At 49.7% G+C, this 17,786-nt stretch overlaps 4 protein-coding genes across 4 annotated transcripts; 2 read left to right on the forward strand and 2 right to left on the reverse strand.

The window, feature by feature from the left end:
• Nucleotides 1–1,308: 1,308 nt before the first annotated feature.
• On the forward strand, nt 1,309–5,161 carry LAJ45_05527 (uncharacterized protein; the record flags this gene model as incomplete). Its single annotated transcript, XM_046115098.1, has 3 exons — nt 1,309–3,112; nt 3,186–4,591; nt 4,655–5,161. 3 exons carry the CDS (start codon nt 1,309–1,311, stop codon nt 5,159–5,161), a joined length of 3,717 nt encoding a protein of 1,238 aa, XP_045971620.1.
• Nucleotides 5,162–6,038: 877 nt separating this feature from the next.
• On the reverse strand, nt 6,039–6,630 carry LAJ45_05528 (uncharacterized protein; the record flags this gene model as incomplete). Its single annotated transcript, XM_046115099.1, has 3 exons — nt 6,039–6,121; nt 6,219–6,478; nt 6,533–6,630. The coding sequence occupies 3 exons, from the start codon at nt 6,628–6,630 to the stop codon at nt 6,039–6,041; spliced, it is 441 nt and encodes a 146-aa protein (XP_045971621.1).
• A 3,918-nt stretch (nt 6,631–10,548) lies between these two features.
• Nucleotides 10,549–11,564, reverse strand: LAJ45_05529 (uncharacterized protein; the record flags this gene model as incomplete). Its single annotated transcript, XM_046115100.1, has 2 exons — nt 10,549–10,734; nt 10,842–11,564. 2 exons carry the CDS (start codon nt 11,562–11,564, stop codon nt 10,549–10,551), a joined length of 909 nt encoding a protein of 302 aa, XP_045971622.1.
• Nucleotides 11,565–12,811: 1,247 nt separating this feature from the next.
• Nucleotides 12,812–14,567, forward strand: LAJ45_05530 (uncharacterized protein; the record flags this gene model as incomplete). Its single annotated transcript, XM_046115101.1, has 2 exons — nt 12,812–13,380; nt 13,472–14,567. 2 exons carry the CDS (start codon nt 12,812–12,814, stop codon nt 14,565–14,567), a joined length of 1,665 nt encoding a protein of 554 aa, XP_045971623.1.
• Between the last annotated feature and the right edge of the window lie 3,219 nt (nt 14,568–17,786).

Raw genomic sequence — 17,786 nt, forward strand, 5'->3', positions numbered from 1 at the left:
TTTGAAAAGCTTAGACGATTTTTCCTTGTCTACTAGCAAGACTAGGTGCAGGTACATTCCTGGGTTTCGGTTTGACAGCTCCTGGTAACTCTAGCCTCTAGGTGTGTGTGGAGTTTCGGCTTATTAATTCTCCGATTTGATATATGACTGAAGATCAGCCGGGGGAGAATTGTAGCGTACATGTAGTTATTAGAAACATTTAGAAACATTTAGAAGATTGGAATAAGTAGACCTCACGTTGTTCGCTTTTGCTTTCCTCGAGTGGGAAGTGAAAGTAGTAGGAATTTTATATGCCAAGGTATTTTTATTTAACCTAATTCAGAACAAGTCGTAGGTAGCTCGGTTTCCAGCGGACATGCGCGTTCTTTTCGCGTAAAAAAGATAAAAAAATGATCCCTGTAATTTATGCTGATCAATAGACGACATCGTACGAAAGCGGTGAGAGGGCCGTCAGCTCGCCATTTGAGTTGAACGTTGAATTTGCCATCCGGCTTCGGGTTGTGGTGGGGCATGATGAACAACTCAAGAGTCACCTCACCTCATCACTTTTCATAGCGATAACGGCCGTCTTTGGCAAATCAGTACGCTATTATACGATAACCAGCATATCAGGAGGAAGGAGGATGTGTTGCAGGGTGCCAGCGGGGGTCTGCTGGTGGGCGGTAGTTAACGCACAATTCGCTAGCGTGCCTTTGCCGAGATATCTAGTACCATACAAGCCTGTTTGTACTCAAAGATGAATGAGAAGGGCACGAATGGGCAAGCGATAACCCCGCAATAGTGCTGATGGAGCTGCAGGAACAGGTTGCTTTTACAGTTCCCTACCCGAGAATTGCTAAGAAGAGGTGGCAAGCCCGTTGGTTCCAGAATGCAGTGTATACTACTTGACGGAGCAGTTTTTGCCTGCTTGAGTGAATCCAGTAGCTTTCTCGATCCGCTCTACTCACATAGGAAAGATGAGTGGGTTTGAGCCATGGCACGTGTATTGGATTCCTACTCTATGTGTGTGTGTATGCGTAAGTGTATTGTGGGTTATCCCGGTGATCAGGCTTTTACGCAATTAAAGCTCAGCAGAATCTCGACGGATTTCCTTTGTTGGTGCTGGTATATAATAAGCCAAGATACCTACATGTATCGATATCTGTTAAATTCCCTAACTGTCCCGCCGGTATTCTCTCTACCCCACCTTCTGATCTATCAGGGCCTTTATCTTAATCCTTCTTCCTCTATTTCTTGATACCGGAACATATAATTCCCTATATATAATAGAGCTTCCACCCGTTTTAAATCCTCAATTATAATAACACCATGCATTCACCACCTAGAAAGCCTATCCAGTCCCACACCCCCACGCCTAAATCTACATATTCACCACCACCAAAGCGGATATCTGCGATATCAAACACTAGTACGAGTATCACACCAATACTGCGGATTCAGTCCTATGGAAGATCCCCTCCAGTCCCACCTCATGTCACCACAAATCTTCTTATATCAAACCTCCACTGCCCGACTTGCAGTCAAACTATCAATGAGCTTCTTTCTCGACTGGCACCAGCCCCCTATCGGATTTCGACGAATATCCTAGATCATAGCGTCACAGTAGCCCATAGTCATTCTCTTGATCCCAAAGAGATAATAAGAGTCCTCGTCGAAGCAGAGTTTGAGGTTGATAGTGTCAGGGTTATGGGCGCCGATGGGTATGGGAAGGATGATCCAGTAGATGGTAGAGTCATGACATTTAAAGAAGAACCCGAGTCAGGTCTGGAAGAGATTGCAGAACGGTTCAGGGAGGCCATTGTCAGAAACAACGCCAAAGGCAAAAGAAATCACGGAGGAGTGAAGCATCTGGAAAACTGCGAACTTTGTAGGAATGAGGCCGAGATGCAGGTGAAGAAATCACATGGAGCTGGCAAATCAGAATATACCGTCACTTCATCAGATAGCTTCTCGGACTCTTCGTCGCCCCAAAGTTCTCCTACAGATTCTGAGTTCACAACATCTCAAGTCGTACGATCCCACCCAAATTCAGCGACACGTTTACCCGCAGAGAATGAAGGTCTTTACGAAGCTACTATATCGATTGGTGGGATGACTTGTGCATCTTGCTCCAATTCCATTACAGAAATTCTCGGAGGATTACCATTCGTCAAATCCGTTAGTGTCAACCTCATGGGCGGCAGCGGGACTGTTGTCTTTGATGCCAAAGCCAGCGGTGGCGCCAAAGCCGGCGCTGACAAAGTTGTGAGTGAGGTTGAGGATGCTGGATTTGAGAGTGCTCTAGAGGCTCTCAAATCCTTGGAATCTAAGGGCGAGGAAGCAGGTTTATATGAGATTGAGGTTGCGAGGGAGGTAGATTTGAGAGTGGATGGGATGTTTTGTGAGCATTGCCCTAAAAAGGTCATTGATGCACTTGAATCAACATTCCCGGAACTGGTCGTCGAAAAACCTCTTACTCTAGAGTCTCCGATTGTTCGTATCAAATATTACCCTTGTGCACCAAGCTTCACATTACGCCATATCGTTGCAGCAATATCCTCCGCCTCGCCCAATTTTAATGTTTCGGTCTATCATCCACCTACGATGGAAGAACGATCCCGAAGACTCCAACTCCGGGAACGCAGACGAATATTGATACGCTTGATTCTCTGCATAATCATTGCCATCCCAACTTTCATTCTCGGAATTGTTTTCATGACCCTGGTCCCCAAAAATAACAAGACCCGTCTTTACATCGAGGAGCCAATGTGGGCAGGCCAAGCTACCAGGGTTGAATGGGCTTTGTTCATTCTAAGTACTCCAGTCATGTTTTGGGTTGCGGACGTATTTCACCGAAGAGCAATCCGCGAGATTAGAGCACTATGGAGAAGAGGGAGTAATGTTCCCCTTCTACGGAGGTTTTATAGGTTCGGTAGTATGAACTTGTTGATTTCGTTGGGTGTCTCTATCTCCTACTTTGCAAGTGTTGCGTTATTGGCTATGTCAGCAGCAAAACCAAAACTAGAGCCAGTACACGCAGGGATGGAGGGGATGGATATGGTTGCAATGAAAATTGATCATATCACTACCTATTTTGACTCGACAGTGTTGTTGACCATGTTCTTATTGATGGGTAAGTCTCCATTCGAACCCCCACAACCGATAAATTTTGTAAAGGTCCTAATTTTACTCTTTTTATTTTATAGGACGCTTTCTGGAGGCTTATAGCAAAAGTAAGACCGCTGATGCAGTGAGTTTACTGGGGAATCTCCGCCCCGATGAAGCCTTGCTTGTAGTGCATGCTAGTGATGAAGACATGGGCGTCGATTCTTCATTTCTTTATGATGTTGGAAACCCAATTGGAGAAAAGGATCCCAGCAACACAGACTATCCCGACAATAGACCTTGGAAAACCCGAAAAATCGATACCGACCTCCTCGAGGTTGGAGACGTTATCAGTGTTGTCCGCGGTTCCTCACCTCCTGCTGATGGGATTGTCGTCTCTGGCCAGTCCCAGTTTGATGAATCCTCACTGACAGGCGAATCAAAGCTGGTACATAAGTCTGAGGGAGACTCCGTATTCATCGGAACTATCAACCAGGGACAAGTTGTCAACGTTCGTGTTGAAAGCGTTGGCGGTGATTCCATGTTGGATCAGATCGTTAAGGTTGTCCGTGAAGGCCAAACCCGTCGTGCACCAATTGAGCGTGTTGCGGATATAATCACTGGTTATTTCGTTCCTGTTGTAACCCTTCTTGCCATTGTTACCTGGCTCACCTGGTTGGGCTTGGGGATGTCTGGAAGACTCCCTGATAGCTATCTTGATCGGGATCAGGGTGGATGGGCAGTCTGGTCTCTCGGGTTTGCCATCGCTGTCTTCGTTATTGCATGCCCTTGTGGTATCGGTCTTGCCGCACCAACCGCATTGTTCGTTGGCTCTGGATTAGCAGCAAAATACGGTATTTTGGTGAAGGGAGGTGGAGAAGCCTTCCAGGAGGCTTCCAGGCTCGATTGTATTGTTTTCGACAAGACTGGCACTCTGACCCAAGGCGGTGAGCCAAAGGTTACAGACGAGAAGCTACTCACCCGCAACACCGAGACCATAAAACTCATCTATACTGTCTCACAAAAATTGGAAGAAGGTTCGGCACATCCACTTGCCCGGGCTGTCGTTAAGCATTGCGAGTTGAAGGAACAAATTCGGCTTGACCCAACAGAAATAGAAGAGGTTCCGGGTCGAGGATTACATGGATTCTTCAAATTCACCAATGGTGAGATCCTTGAGGCTATCATTGGCAACGAGCGTTTCATGGAGGAATATGGTATTCTTGGTTTAGAGCAACACAATCCAGACTTGAACTCCTGGAAAATGGCCGGCAAGAGCGTTGTGCTCCTTGCAATTAGATACGATGAAAAGTTCGAGCTTATGGCCCTATATTCCGCGACTGATCCCATTCGCCCTGAAGCGCCGGAGGTGATTCAACGTCTTCAGGAGAACGGAATCGGGGTCTGGATGATTTCTGGCGATAATCCAAAGACTGCTGTTGCTGTTGCTACAATGGTAGGAATTCCGGCGGAAAATGTTATCGCGGGAGTACTTCCAACAGAAAAGGTATTGCCACTGATCCCCAAAATATTCTCTTCGAACATAACTAACACTATTCTCCCTCCTCAGGCAGACAAGATTCTTCACCTTCAGAAGAATGCTCGAAAACGGCCACGATCCCGCTTGTATCAGATGACCCATCGTAAGAAGAGGTCCTCCAGGCTGCCCCACCGTGCCATTATCGCTATGGTTGGAGACGGAATTAATGACGCCCCCGCCCTCACCGTCGCCGATGTTGGTATTGCCATTGGCTCAGGCTCCGACGTAGCCATTGGTAGCGCAAAATTCATCCTAGTATCCTCAGACCTGCGCAGCTTGTTGACCCTGACCGAGCTCTCGAGAACCGTGTTCCGGCGGGTCAAGCTCAACTTCTTGTGGGCCTGTATCTATAACCTCTGCGCACTCCCAATAGCGGCGGGAGTGCTGTATCCTGCGGGAGGTGTGAGATTGGACCCGGTTTGGGCGGCGCTGGCGATGGCGCTGAGTAGTGTTAGTGTGGTGTGCAGTTCTTTGCTATTGAAGACGAAGTGGTATGGTGTTGGGTTTAGACCCAAGCAGGAGAGGTATAAGCAGTAGTTGGGCGGTTGTCATTCGTTAATTACCACAATCATATTTTCCTTTGTTAATTTTTTATGGCTGATGAACCTTTTATGTAAATAATTCCTTCATGATAACGACTCCGTAGTACTAGTTACAATATTTTGGCCAGATAATATAATATTTTGAGCCAATATAGCACCCGAGTAGCTACACTAGCTAGCTGCAGCCATGTGAATCTAATTATTTCTCACTTCAAATCAGTAGAGTAGTTAGTAAATGCTGCAGGTACTCTATTATTCGACGCAGCATCTAACAATGAGCCACCTCATTGGGCGCACTAGTTAATCCCTGTGAACATTACAATACCACATACGGGCGTCAAAACCGTAAATGGGGCTTTATTAGACGATTGAACTGGAATTATACTCATGGATCATTGGCCTCCATGTTGTGGGGTTACGCGGTACGGTGCGGTCGCATACCACGACCACTCAATGCCACGGGCAACCAGAGCTCTCCATTTCGTTGGAACCTTGAAGTGGGTAAATCAAGTAATCTCTACTCTAAAACTGATAGCCATTTCAAATACGCGATGCGCCTCATTCGCTGCACGAAATACCTGTATGTGGGGCCTGTCACAACACTAGAAGATGGATTACTACCAAGGTACTTTTCAGTATGCACGTCATAGGTATCATCTCAAAGCACTGTATGTACGTCCATTCAAACCAGCAAATTGCGCAAGATTCACGTCTATTCTATTCACTTCAATGGACAGGCAGACAAAGACGCGTACATTAGTGTAACTTATGAATTACAAGAAGAGAAGAAAGAAAAAGATGCAAAAGATACAAGATAGATTTTTTTTTCCCAAATCCTTCAAAGAGGGACCACCACCGGTTGTGTGGTGACTCTACTTCTCTGCAGCTGCAGGCTTCGCGTCCTCCTCTTCCTCTGCAGTAGTATCTTTCTTATCGTCATCCTCGCCTTCAGCGTCTATCAATCATGACAGCGGATTAGCGATTGAAGCAAACAAACAAACAGAGGGGCGGTTTAGGTAATATTAAAAACAGGAGAAACAATTGCTACATACCATCGTCGCCCTCATCATCGTGCGAGTCGTCGTGAGGATCACGCTCCGACTCCTCTTCTTCGGGCTCAGCCTCCTCTTCCTCACCCTCACCGTCGCCTTCACCTTCGGCCTCCTCATCCTCATCTTCGCCCTCACCATCCTCATCTTCCTCGTCCTCATCGTCCTCGTTGGGCGCCTGCTCAACCTTGCGTCTCTTGGGCTTTGAGGCTTCCGCCCCAGAGTCCTCTGCTTCAGAGTCTTCGGGCTCTGACTCGACATATCTTCCCGCTGTTAGTTGGGGGATCATTGGGAAATGCAGGAGAGGAAACACGTACTCCTCTTCCTCCTCGCTGTCGTCAGAGGGGAGGGCCTGGAGCTCCTCCTCCTCGGAGGCCTCTTCGCCGGCTTCTTGCTTGCGCTTACGGGTAGACATTGTGTATAAGTGATATACTTGGACGCGTTTTTTTTTCTTGTGGGGTGATGCAGTGGGGGAACTTAAGAGGAGGGAGGGAAGGGGAATGGATGGTTTATATAAAAATCGATCAGCGCGCAGAGGTGGTTGTGGTGGGTTGCCAGAGAGGTAAGTATGTAGACAGCGAGGCTGAAAATAGAGACACCCCCCGTGGCCTGTTCTGCTCTCTGGCAGAAGAAGAAACTGGGCTGCAAGGGGAAGAGGGAGATCAATTATCAATCATCACCTAGGGGGAGGCCGAAGACTGTGATATGCTAATACTACGAGGGTTAGGGTGTTGTGGCACATTGTTCGCTTTTTTTCCTTCTTTACAAGTGCTCCATTCTGCTTCGTCTGTGGGTATCTACATATCAAGTGGCTGTTATGTACAGTAGGAAGGTACATTCAGGAACAGCTTCTCCATCGGGAAAAGGAACAGGAATTGGTGTGGGTAGAAATGATGAGTTGTTGGAAAAGTTGGAAGCCCAGCCCAGGCAGCCAGCTTGTCTAGTCTCTCTCTCTCTCTTCTCCTTTCTTCTCTCGAGGAAGGGAGGGAGGGAGGGAGGGAGGGAGGGGAGGAAGGAGGGAGGCTGCGGCGGTGGTATGTAGCTGTTGGTAAGAGATCGTACACACCCAGCGGCACATACATAAAGAAAACAGGTTAATAAATATATTGTTAACTGGGCATCAAAGCTAAGGCAAGGGCCCGGCGCCGCCGTGGAGAGAGGAAACTCACAATCCCCCCAACCAAGAGTGTGACGTCGGGAGTTTTGTTCTGTCCACGGGAGGACAAGGGTTAGGGTTGATGCCGTAAGTAGCGGGTTGCAGACCAACGATGTGTATGCAATGCAGACGGATCAAGGCACGTGTAACAGACCAGTGGCTTCTGGTTAACTCTTTGAATTCAGGCTGTTGTGTAAAAAAAAACACTTTTGAAGAAGGTCACTCAGCGTTTGGGTTTACGCGTCGTTTTGTTATGTATGTATGGTGCTGGTTCCTGGGGTTGGCCTCGTTTTTTGGGGAGGGGGCGGACCTGGGGATAACCTTACTCCCCCTTGCATGAACGGATGGATTGCGAGGCCAAGAACAACTTGTTGAGAAGTTGACTGCCTGACTCCTGAATTGTTAACGCTAAGAAGCATTGAGGTAACAAGTATGAAAACGTTATTAGGTATGATTAACTCCCAAACGCATGATGAAGAGTTTGCTCAAAACTTTTTCTCCCGATGCTATCCGAATCGATTCAATAGTCGGTAATTGTAAGGTCGATCATGGCTATGTCCGATGAATTATTAGTGCCGCACGTACGTACGTACTTAATTAATTATAGGTTCTTAACAGCTTAACTGGCCATTGATCCCATCACTGGATGATTCCCAGGTTCCTCGTTATTGGTACTCATAGAATCAATTGGGCAACTAGGTTATGACGAACATTGGAGCTGTCACTCACCCCATTCCCCTAATACCGCGGCCGTAAAGTTCCTAACACTTCCTCGAGGTTCTGTTGGCTGCGAGCTACCCGGCTTGGTTTGGGGCCCAAAGGGCTAAACCTGTTCGGGACATTTATAAGTGTATCATTGACCTTCCAGTTGTTCGATTCCTTCTCATGCGCTACGGATCTCATTCGGAGAGGCTGCTCCCCACAAAATTTTAGGAGTGAAATCCATAATGGCAGAATATTTTTCTTGTTCATTTCACCAGGAGAAATGAAACGAGCTATATCTAGAAAGCTAGACAATAAATAACAGTCGTTGCACTACACCAATAATGTATTTTTCAGTATCAGCGGGAGTAGACAAAAAACAGTGGGTCTCATCTTATTTGCCCGTGTCAACTCTAGAACCACTCATTTGAGAGTAGTGGGTGAGGTGAACTGTATTTATTCGCCTGATGACTTCCTTGCCAGAAAATACAATCAGTTTCAATTCTCGAGTGCACTAATTACTAGCTTGTTCATTGGCTGTGTATCTTGAGCCAAATATAGTAAATATATAAGGTCTGGAACCTGACTGTACCATTGCTAAAACGGTCGTTGTTTCTCAACTATACCAGTCCCACGGCCTGGGACAGCATTGAGTAAGTAGGTATTGAACAACGCCTTTATATCTAAGGTCGTTTGGAGCTTGTTTATCAAAATTGGTATAAGTGCTCCAGTATAGATAGGTTCCAGTCCATTTTTCATTCAATAACGGCTAGTCACCGACACCGCTATCAAGACCTACTGCGTCAAGTATTATCAAATAGTAAGTCGCATCATATTGGCATATGTCCATATAGTAATCCATAGGGTTGAGGAGCCTCGAGCCACCCTTCGAGGCTTCGCTAGCTAAGAGAAAATGGGTTCTGTCATAAAAGGATTGATCCGCAATAGCCAGTTCCTCAGTGGACATGTCCGTTGAGGAATCTTCCCCCCGGGCCGGCTCTTGAGCTTCTAGCTGTATAGACTAGCATACGGCTGTCTAGCATTAGTAAGTAGACAAGCTTTTCTGAGATAGAGCGTAATCCTAGCCCAGCCAACGTCAAAATCTAGCGGCACATACACCATGCCTGTACTAAGAAAACCAAGTTTTTTTTTTTTTTTTTAAATTAGAACCATTCTAGATTGCAGGAGATCAAGATCACTTACAAAATCACCAAGCACTACTCCGCTGCCTATAAATTAAACCTAGTACTACAGGACGACCGTAGTGGACCGGCCCACGACTGAGACTGGACCATAGGCTCGACTGTCTGGTGTGTGGGCAGAATATATGTTATGGAGATAGTAGATGGCCATAGAGTGTCATGGCTGTTATAGTACGTAGTTGACGGACTCCTCCCTTAATGGGTACGGGCGTTCTTTCCACCTAAGCAGTCCACAGCCTCAAGCAGAGCCGGTCCGGGGGAAGGAGAGGCGGGAATGGTCAGAGAAGGCGAGGGTAGATGTAAAGCCAGTTCTACACCTACCTACGTACAACCAAGGGAAGAACAATGCCAACAGCCCCAGGAGCCACTAGTAAACCAAAGCACAGCTGGGCAAATGGGGGGGGGGGCTCTCTGAATCGCTCTTGAGTCACCCGCCCACAATCCTACCTCTCCGAGCCGCCGCCGGCCAGCTTCCCACTGCATACACGCAGCTATGATACCCCCAGCTAGCCGCCCACGTACCGTGAACATGTGGCATCGATCACTCGTTGCCATGGTGTGGTGCGAGTGATAGTCGATGAGGGAGGGAAGGAGCTACATGTGCTAGATACGTGTTCCCGGACATGGATTGAGGATGGGGACGGGCTTTTAAAGAACTGAGTTCCAGTTTTGAGGACTGGCCATACAGGGTGATCTGTTTCTCACTAGTGCAACTACATATCACCACCACTCGTACGTATTGGGTAAATTCTTTCTATTACCACATATATATACGCGGGAACAAACGTACTCTCGGGGCTATTACTTATAACGAGCAGCGACATGGAAAAAAAATTAAAAGGGGAGGGCGGGGGGGCAATTGGCATATATGGAATATGAATCCGCATTGGAGGCAAACAAATCATCTCATCCGCTCACCATGAGGGTTTGGAGTCAGGGAGGGATTCCAAGCCCTCATGGTCGATACCATCGTGTATCGGTACTCCAGCTCTCACACACACACACACACACACACACATCCTCACTTTCTGGCTCTCTCTCTCTCTCATCCCACCCATTGCCCACACTCCATCGGCCCACACAACAAGCCCTGTCCCACAGCTGCAAAATGACAAACCCAGTAGCACGATATCCCAAACCCCAAACACAAACACAAACACAAACACAAACACAAGCAACAAAAAAAAGCCAAAAAGGGAACACCAACCCAAACTCACCAACGCCATAACCCTCCCCTACTCCTTCTCCTCCTCCTCATGGGTCGTCCACTACACTACTCATCCACATCATCCGAGACCCTCTCCGCCGCATCGGGCACATGGCTCCTCCTGCGGTCATACCCAGCCTCCGTCATAATCCGCCTCACCGTGCGCTCGTCAATCTTGAACGGACACTCCTTCGCCAGCATGACATATGACTTTGCCCGCTGCTTCGCATCGCGCGTACACACCTGTATGACCTGCTCCCCATCCATCCATCAGTCCCTACCCAGCACAGTACATCCCTCCACGGGGGGTTGGGGTTGGGGGCGTTTGTGGGGGGGGGGGGGGTTGTGGGGCAACTTACCACCCTCTTCTCCTCCACGGTCCACTTCTTCGGCCTGCCCATGCGACGCTTCGACCGGAGGTTTATATCGTCGAGTGGCGACCCGCCATTGACCTCTGCCATCTCCTTTGCGTGCGAGATGATGCCCGACACGGTCGACAGCGGCAGGTGCAGGATTGCGGAGATGTTTCGGAGCGGGAGCCCCGTTTGTCCGAGGGCTACGGCGGCGCCACGGCGGCCGATGCCGACCTCGGCGCCGCGCCGCGGGATGTTGGCGGGGTTGGTCTCGGTGGGGATGGTGATTGTTGCGGTGTTGGCGGCGATGGCGACGGGCTTAGTGGCGGGCTTGGCGGGGTGGGGTGGTGCGGTGTGGTGCGGTGGGTGGGTTTGGTGGGGGAGGGGCGCGGGGAGGAGCTTGGGGAGGGGGGCGGGGGCGGGGGCGGGGTGGATTGGGCGGTGGTAGGTGGGGTGTGGGTGGAAGGGTGCCTGTGAGGGTACTGGTACTGGCACTGGCACCGGTACTGGTGCTGGTGCTTGTTCTGGCACTGGTGCCTGTGCCTGTGCCTGTGCCTGTGCCTGTGCCTGTGCCTGTGCCTGTGCCTGTGCTGGCTCTGGTGCCGGTGCTGATGCTGGGGCTGCTGCTGGGGCTGCTGGTGTTTGGGGGTCGGGGGATTCGGAGTGGGAGTCGGAGTGGGAGTCGGAGTGGGAGTCGGAGAGGGATTGAGATTCGGGCGAGGTCGACATTGTCAATAGTAGATAGTATCTGAGACGTGAGCGTGCGTGTGTGTGTATTTGATACTTGGGTGTTGGTATCTCGAAGTATCAAAAAGAAAAGGACCGGACCTGAACCGGGTTTGACGTGTGAGTGATTAAGGCGTAAGTGCGGGTGAGTGAGTGTGGAGTGTGGTGTGTGTGGAGTGTGGTGTGTGAGAGACTGAGGGTGTGTGATTTGTGATGGTGCGTGACAGGGGTTGTTGCTGTTGGTTGGCAGCAGCGTGTGTCGTTGCTGCGCCGGGAGATGCGCAGAGCAATTAGATAAGTATGTAACCTAGCCCTTGTTTTTGAATTTGTTTATGCGCGGCCGAGTTATGATCACAGGCACATCATACATCATGTAGGTACGGGCAGTGGATAAAGTGCAGTAGATCATCAATTGCTTACCTTAGACATTGTAGCCAGTGCTGGATATTTCACAGTGTTATGTCTTTATGAGATATCGATTTGTAAACCGGATTGCTAGTAGTGAAGGACGAAGGAGCTCCTGATTGTCGATGCTGATGGCTGGAATTGGAGTGCCTACATACATAAAGTACATACATACATATCGATACGGTCAACATTCGATTTCTCAAGACGCATATTAAGCCGAGGAGAGAGACGTCACAGAGGATCTGGCTGCTCACTTGCTCGCCCACTCTCTCTCTCTCTCAGCATCCTCCCAGCTGTGTCCAATATATATCTATCATCAGAATATCCTCGTGCATGTACTACACCGTTATCTATCCCCCCCCCCCCCCTCTATCTATCTAATCCATCTCGTTAATCTCTGTTCTGTTAGTGCCCATCTCTTCTCCCCCACATCTCGCGTGGGGTCCGTTTTGTTGGTTTTTTTGTTCCTAGCAACGGCACCACCCGCCTGTCTCTTTCCCGCCTTGAGCGCACCAATCGCATCCTTCCGTGCCCTGCTTCGGAGTGGCACCTCTCTGCGTCCATCCATTCCACACTTCTTCCTCCTCCTCCTCCTGCGGCAGCATACAGCACACACACCTCCTCCTCCTCCTCCTTTAGATACATAGCTCTCACGCGACACAGAGAGTGCGGAAAAAGAAAGGAAAGGAGAGAGAAAAAAAAGAGAGAGAGAATAGGGAAAGGAATACTTATCTCATATCCTCCTCCTCCTTCCTAGCAGCAGCAACTGCAACTGCAACTGCTACAGCAAGTATCCGTCACCTCCCCTCCCCTCCCTCTCCGCCTCTCCCTCCATGCCGTCCATGGACCCCTTTACTCATCTCGGCGATTTCGAGATTGCCCCCATTATCGAGCTCCTGGATCCCATCGATATAATCCGTCTACAGCGTGTCTCCCGCACCTGGTACCGCCTCCTCACCTCCGAGTACATTGCCCGCATCGCGCTCATCTCGCACTTCCCGCGCACCGCCGAGGCCGTCGAGTTCCGCGAAAGCCTCCCCAACCCGCACAGCGTTGTGCTGCCCTACCGCCGCGCCGCATACCGCTTCCACACACGCCGACTGGGGCTGCCGACGAGGGTGCATGAGGTGCTGCTGGACTGCAGCGACGAGGCCTCGATCGAGTGGGATGCCGCCGACGGCTATGCGGCTTGGACTAGCCATGAGGACCGTGTGCTGAGGGTGCAGAGCCTCGAGGGCGACAAGAGGATATTGCTCGCGCTGGATCCGCTGTGCTTGGAGGGGGGCGCCGTAAAGATGTCGGATCTGGTGAGGGCGAGGATGAATGTGCAGATGGGGAAGGGGTTGCTCGTTGTGACGTTGAACTTCTACGATTCGCCCATGGACGGCTACGGCTTTGGACGGAGAGCACTGTGAGTGGATTCCTAGAAGATGAAGATGAAGAAGAAGCAGAAGAAGAATAAAAAGAGATTGATAGTGAATGGCGGTGGCTGATGGGAACAGAATACTCGTCTTTGCAATCCCCAGCGCAAGACTCCTCTGGAAGCTGCCCATCCTGCTCCCGCAGCGCCTCCTCGGCGAAGTCGACTTTGCCCAAGACCGCCTCACCTACATCCGCAAGACGCCCATCGCCCAGAACCGCGCCACCCTGCACTTTGTCGCCCACAACATCCTCACGGGCGAGACCCTCCTCGAAACCGAGCTCGAGCGCTCCTCCGAGATCTCAAACGGCGACCAGTTCTTCGTCATGGTCACCGACCGCCCCTTCAAGCGCCTCATCATCCTCCACGAAGACACCGACGCCCTGCCCAGTCTCTGGGGCCCCGTCTTTGTCCGCGTCTTCTCCATCAACGACGGCCCCCCCGGAAGGCTCCTCGCAAAATACGACCTCAAGCACTCCCCCTTCCTCGGAAACCGCTTCGGCGACAGGGCATTCGTCGAGAGCGACCTCTACATGGACTACCCGCCCAAGGGCGAGGTCTTCTGGATCGTCGAGAGCTGCTTCGTCTTCATCGACAAACGGCCCCCGCAGCCGCCCTGCCCAGGACACCCTGCGCCCTGCACCTGCACATACGATAGCGACACAGACACCGCCGTCGCCCCGTCAACCGTCTCCTTCTCCGCGTGGAGCGTCCAGCCGAACCCGACCGCGCCGGCTGGCTTCGAAATGGTACACAGCATATACCGCTCCACCATCGACGAGGGAAAGGACTTTCAGCGCCGCTTCCGCATCCCCATCGACGACGCGGCCGTGCCGGCCGTTCCGGCCACTGTTCCGCCGGCGGCGGGAGTAGCGGCGGCGGCGGCGGTGGGGGCGGCGGTGGGGGTCGTGGAGAAGAAGGAGACGTTCCGTGACCGCTGTCAGCGATTCGAGATCTTCCTGCCGGAGGAGCAGTGTAGTGCTACGTTCTATAATGTGAAGCCGAGCGGGGATGCGGGCGCGATGCGGCGCTTCAGGATTGATGTGGGCTCGTATCGCGGCGCGGGGGTGGGGACTGGCGGGGAGAGGGTGATGGTGCAGAGTGGGCGGATGGTGGTGAGGGTTGCGGGTGGGGGAGGGCGGGCGTGGAGGTGTGTGGAGGGGGCGTGGTGGAGGTGAGGGGGGAGGTGTTTAATGAGTTTTTGCATGGCGTGCAGTGGAGTGAGAGGCATTTGGCGCTGAGGACGAGGTGGAGGGAGGAGGGGAGGGTGGTGGCCGCGATTGTGGTGTTTGATTTTGGGTGTTTGTGGTAGTGGTTCATGGTGCGGTGCTGGTTCTTTTATTGTTCTTTATCTGTTATTGGTGTCTCATTACATTTTTTTTGTTATCGTCAGCTTTCAATGGGGGTTTTCTTTAGGTTTTTTCCTTTTTTTTTTTTCCCTTTATATCCATTTCTTACTTCCCTCTTACCTCTCTTTTTCTTTCTTTCTTTCTTTACTATCTTTCCTCCTCCTTGGTCTTTGGGATATTTAGCGCGGTGTTACATCTTTTCCTCTTGTATTCTTCCTATCTCGTCCGTTCCCTGCTTGGGGCCGTTTATCTGCATCTGTGCTTTCTGTGGCGGTGTATATATTATAAGTAATATTCCAAAGAGCTAGCTGGGTCATCTTATTCATATCTCCTATTTTTTTATCTCTTTTTTTTTTTGTTTCTTTTTTTTCTCTCTGCCTTTCGAGTGCTCGTGTGTTGTATACTCAAAATGCCTACTGGTAGCGCGCAATAGATTAGAGTTATAGGAATAAATGAAATGTCTGCTAGCGGTGTTCCTGGTTTTGCGGGCGGTGGGTTGTGGGGAGATGGGAGCGTGAGGGCGGGGGGCGTCATGGCGTGTCACTCGGTGGTTTTTTGGCGTGGTTTTGTTGTTGACTCTTGAATTGTATGTTGGCGTGGTTTGGGGATGTTCTCTATATATGCTTCTGTATGCATAGGCTACCAATTCCCTTCCTTGGGGTATGGTGCTAAGGTTGTTCGATATATAGATCCTGACCGGTATAGACGACTCGCCCCATATAGGTACAGATGTGGCTCGACCGAGGTCGTGCTCTTGTGGGATATGTGCCCTTATAGGCAGGGAGACTTTGTCTCTATGAAGTCAAAGATAGCCCGAGAACTCATACCCTTTATAGGGCGAGTCTACTGTAGGTGCTTATGCTGAAGTATTTAGTGATGGGTGCGAGACAAGCTCTCAAACGTGATACGAGCTTAATCTCATCCTGTGAGACAAGTCCTCATAGAGCCCCTAGTGGTGACCAGCTGGTATTTAAAGAGCCTCGAGATTCAGGGACTAATGGATAGCCAGTATTAGTACATGTAGTAAAATACATGTAGTAACAAACATATACATAGCCAAGCATTGATTCAACGTGCTGGGCAGATAGACCTGAAGATGAGATGGAAATGGGATGGAAGATAAAGATAGTAGCTCATGACGAGAGGTTTAGTCTGGAGTGTTGTTGTTGTATATAAAATTGTGTAGCGGGATGTACTTGGCACTTCCCGTGTGCGGCCCGGGGATGGAGTGTGTGGGCAATATGTGACTACCCAGAGCATTACGTCACTGTTGGTGCATAAGGGAGGTTTATACAATTTCTATATGGGATAATCTGTATGCAGAGATTTGTTTGGTCGGATATATGTATGTATGTAGGATGTGTGGGGCCGGTGGTACACTGTTATGTTCTATGGAACTGACCTGCTGCCAGTGTTGCTCGAGGGTGAGGGTATTGATATGTGAACTACATGTAGCTAAATTGATTGTTTCAGTGCGAAAAGCCCAGCAGTACAATAAGTTAAACTCTGGGCATCTGAAGAGAAGAGAGCGAACGGCGCTGCGGACGCGCGGAGTGGGCGTTTGGCCTATATCATGAGATATCACTCGCGCGCCCTTCTCCAACTTCTCTCTTTTTTTTTTTTTTTTGTTTAATTCATTAATTGCATCCAACTTCTCTCTTACACCACCCTACATGACTCCTACATTTTTTTCCATCAGCCTTTTCTTCCATCAACCTTTTCTTCCATCAACTTCCTCCTCCCATCAACATTTTCCTCCATCAACCTCTTCCATCAACCTCCTCCTCCTCCTCCTCCTCCTCCTCTTCCATCAATGTTTTCCCCACCAACATATTCATATAAGCGACAGACGCTGGTGCGGATGTCATTTGTGGGATGTATGTGTCCCTTGCACAAATACCCCCAGCCCCGTCTGCATCTCTCATCTGGGCACCATCTCCCGTGCCTTGCTATCCATCATGCCCCGCTCCCATCATATTTTTCTAGAATACCAGCACCCACTATTCTACTCCCTTCTCCCTCTACGCTTCACCAGCCTTTATCTCTGATACCAGATCCCTAGATTCCCCTTCTGCTCAATTTCTTTATCTACATTTCCTCCCCGTTTCTTGGATACCTTCTGTCATGGCTATATTCCCACTTTCTTCACCCTCTCTGGATTCCACTCTCGTCCCTCGTCTTGGGTATCAACCCCAGGTTAAACCTCATCACTATCTCCATTTACACTCCGCCCAATTCTTCATGGACGCTGCACCCCCTCTATTCTCTTTCTAGTTTCATTTCCCTCCACAGCCCACCAGTATTTTATCTCCCCTCCCTTCGTGAGCATCAGCTGCTCCCAACAGTCCAGAAGAAAAAACACCGCCCAAATCTGCACTTTTTTTTCTCTTTTTTTTTTTTCTTTGCAAAATCCCTCCCCGCATTACCACCTTGATCTGACCTCTGACCATAGTAAAGATATTCATGAGGGTCGCAAAATCGAGGTTGCAAACCCTTGGATTACTAATATATTTCTCTCATTTACATACAGCAGTCATTCAAATATCATCAACATGAGGTTGAGGTATAGTATGGCTTAACCCAAGCAACCACAACTTAGGAGGGCAAGCTAAGCTTAGCTGAGCCATGAGTGAGAATATGGGGAGAGGGTTAACTGGAGCGGTAGGCATGTGGTGGGGTCGATACACGCATCTATACCGGCCAGAGGTAAAATAACAAGATCTGATGGGCTACGGAGTCTGAATTCGCTATAAAGCTTCGATAACCCTGTTCTACTTACCCAGTATGCTCGACGAATCAGAGGTTTGAGAAGCTGGGTGGGCAAACTGGGCTGGAACGAGTATCTTCTACCACTCGGGTTTACGACTTAATTGTTAGCCACATGGAAAATTACGGCCGGATTTTACCTATTCTCGCCTGGTCCCGCCGAATTCAAATCTAGAAAATCTCAGGACTCAATCCAAATCTCAGATGCGCGGGCTTAGCGTTATAAATTATGTCGAAAATACCTCAGCCTTTGAGAAGAAGCGCAGCCTAATTGGACACGGC

Source organism: Morchella importuna, assembly GCF_003444635.1.
Source record: "Morchella importuna strain M04M26 chromosome Unknown Morimp01GS015, whole genome shotgun sequence".
Taxonomy (NCBI): Eukaryota; Fungi; Ascomycota; class Pezizomycetes; order Pezizales; family Morchellaceae; genus Morchella; species Morchella importuna.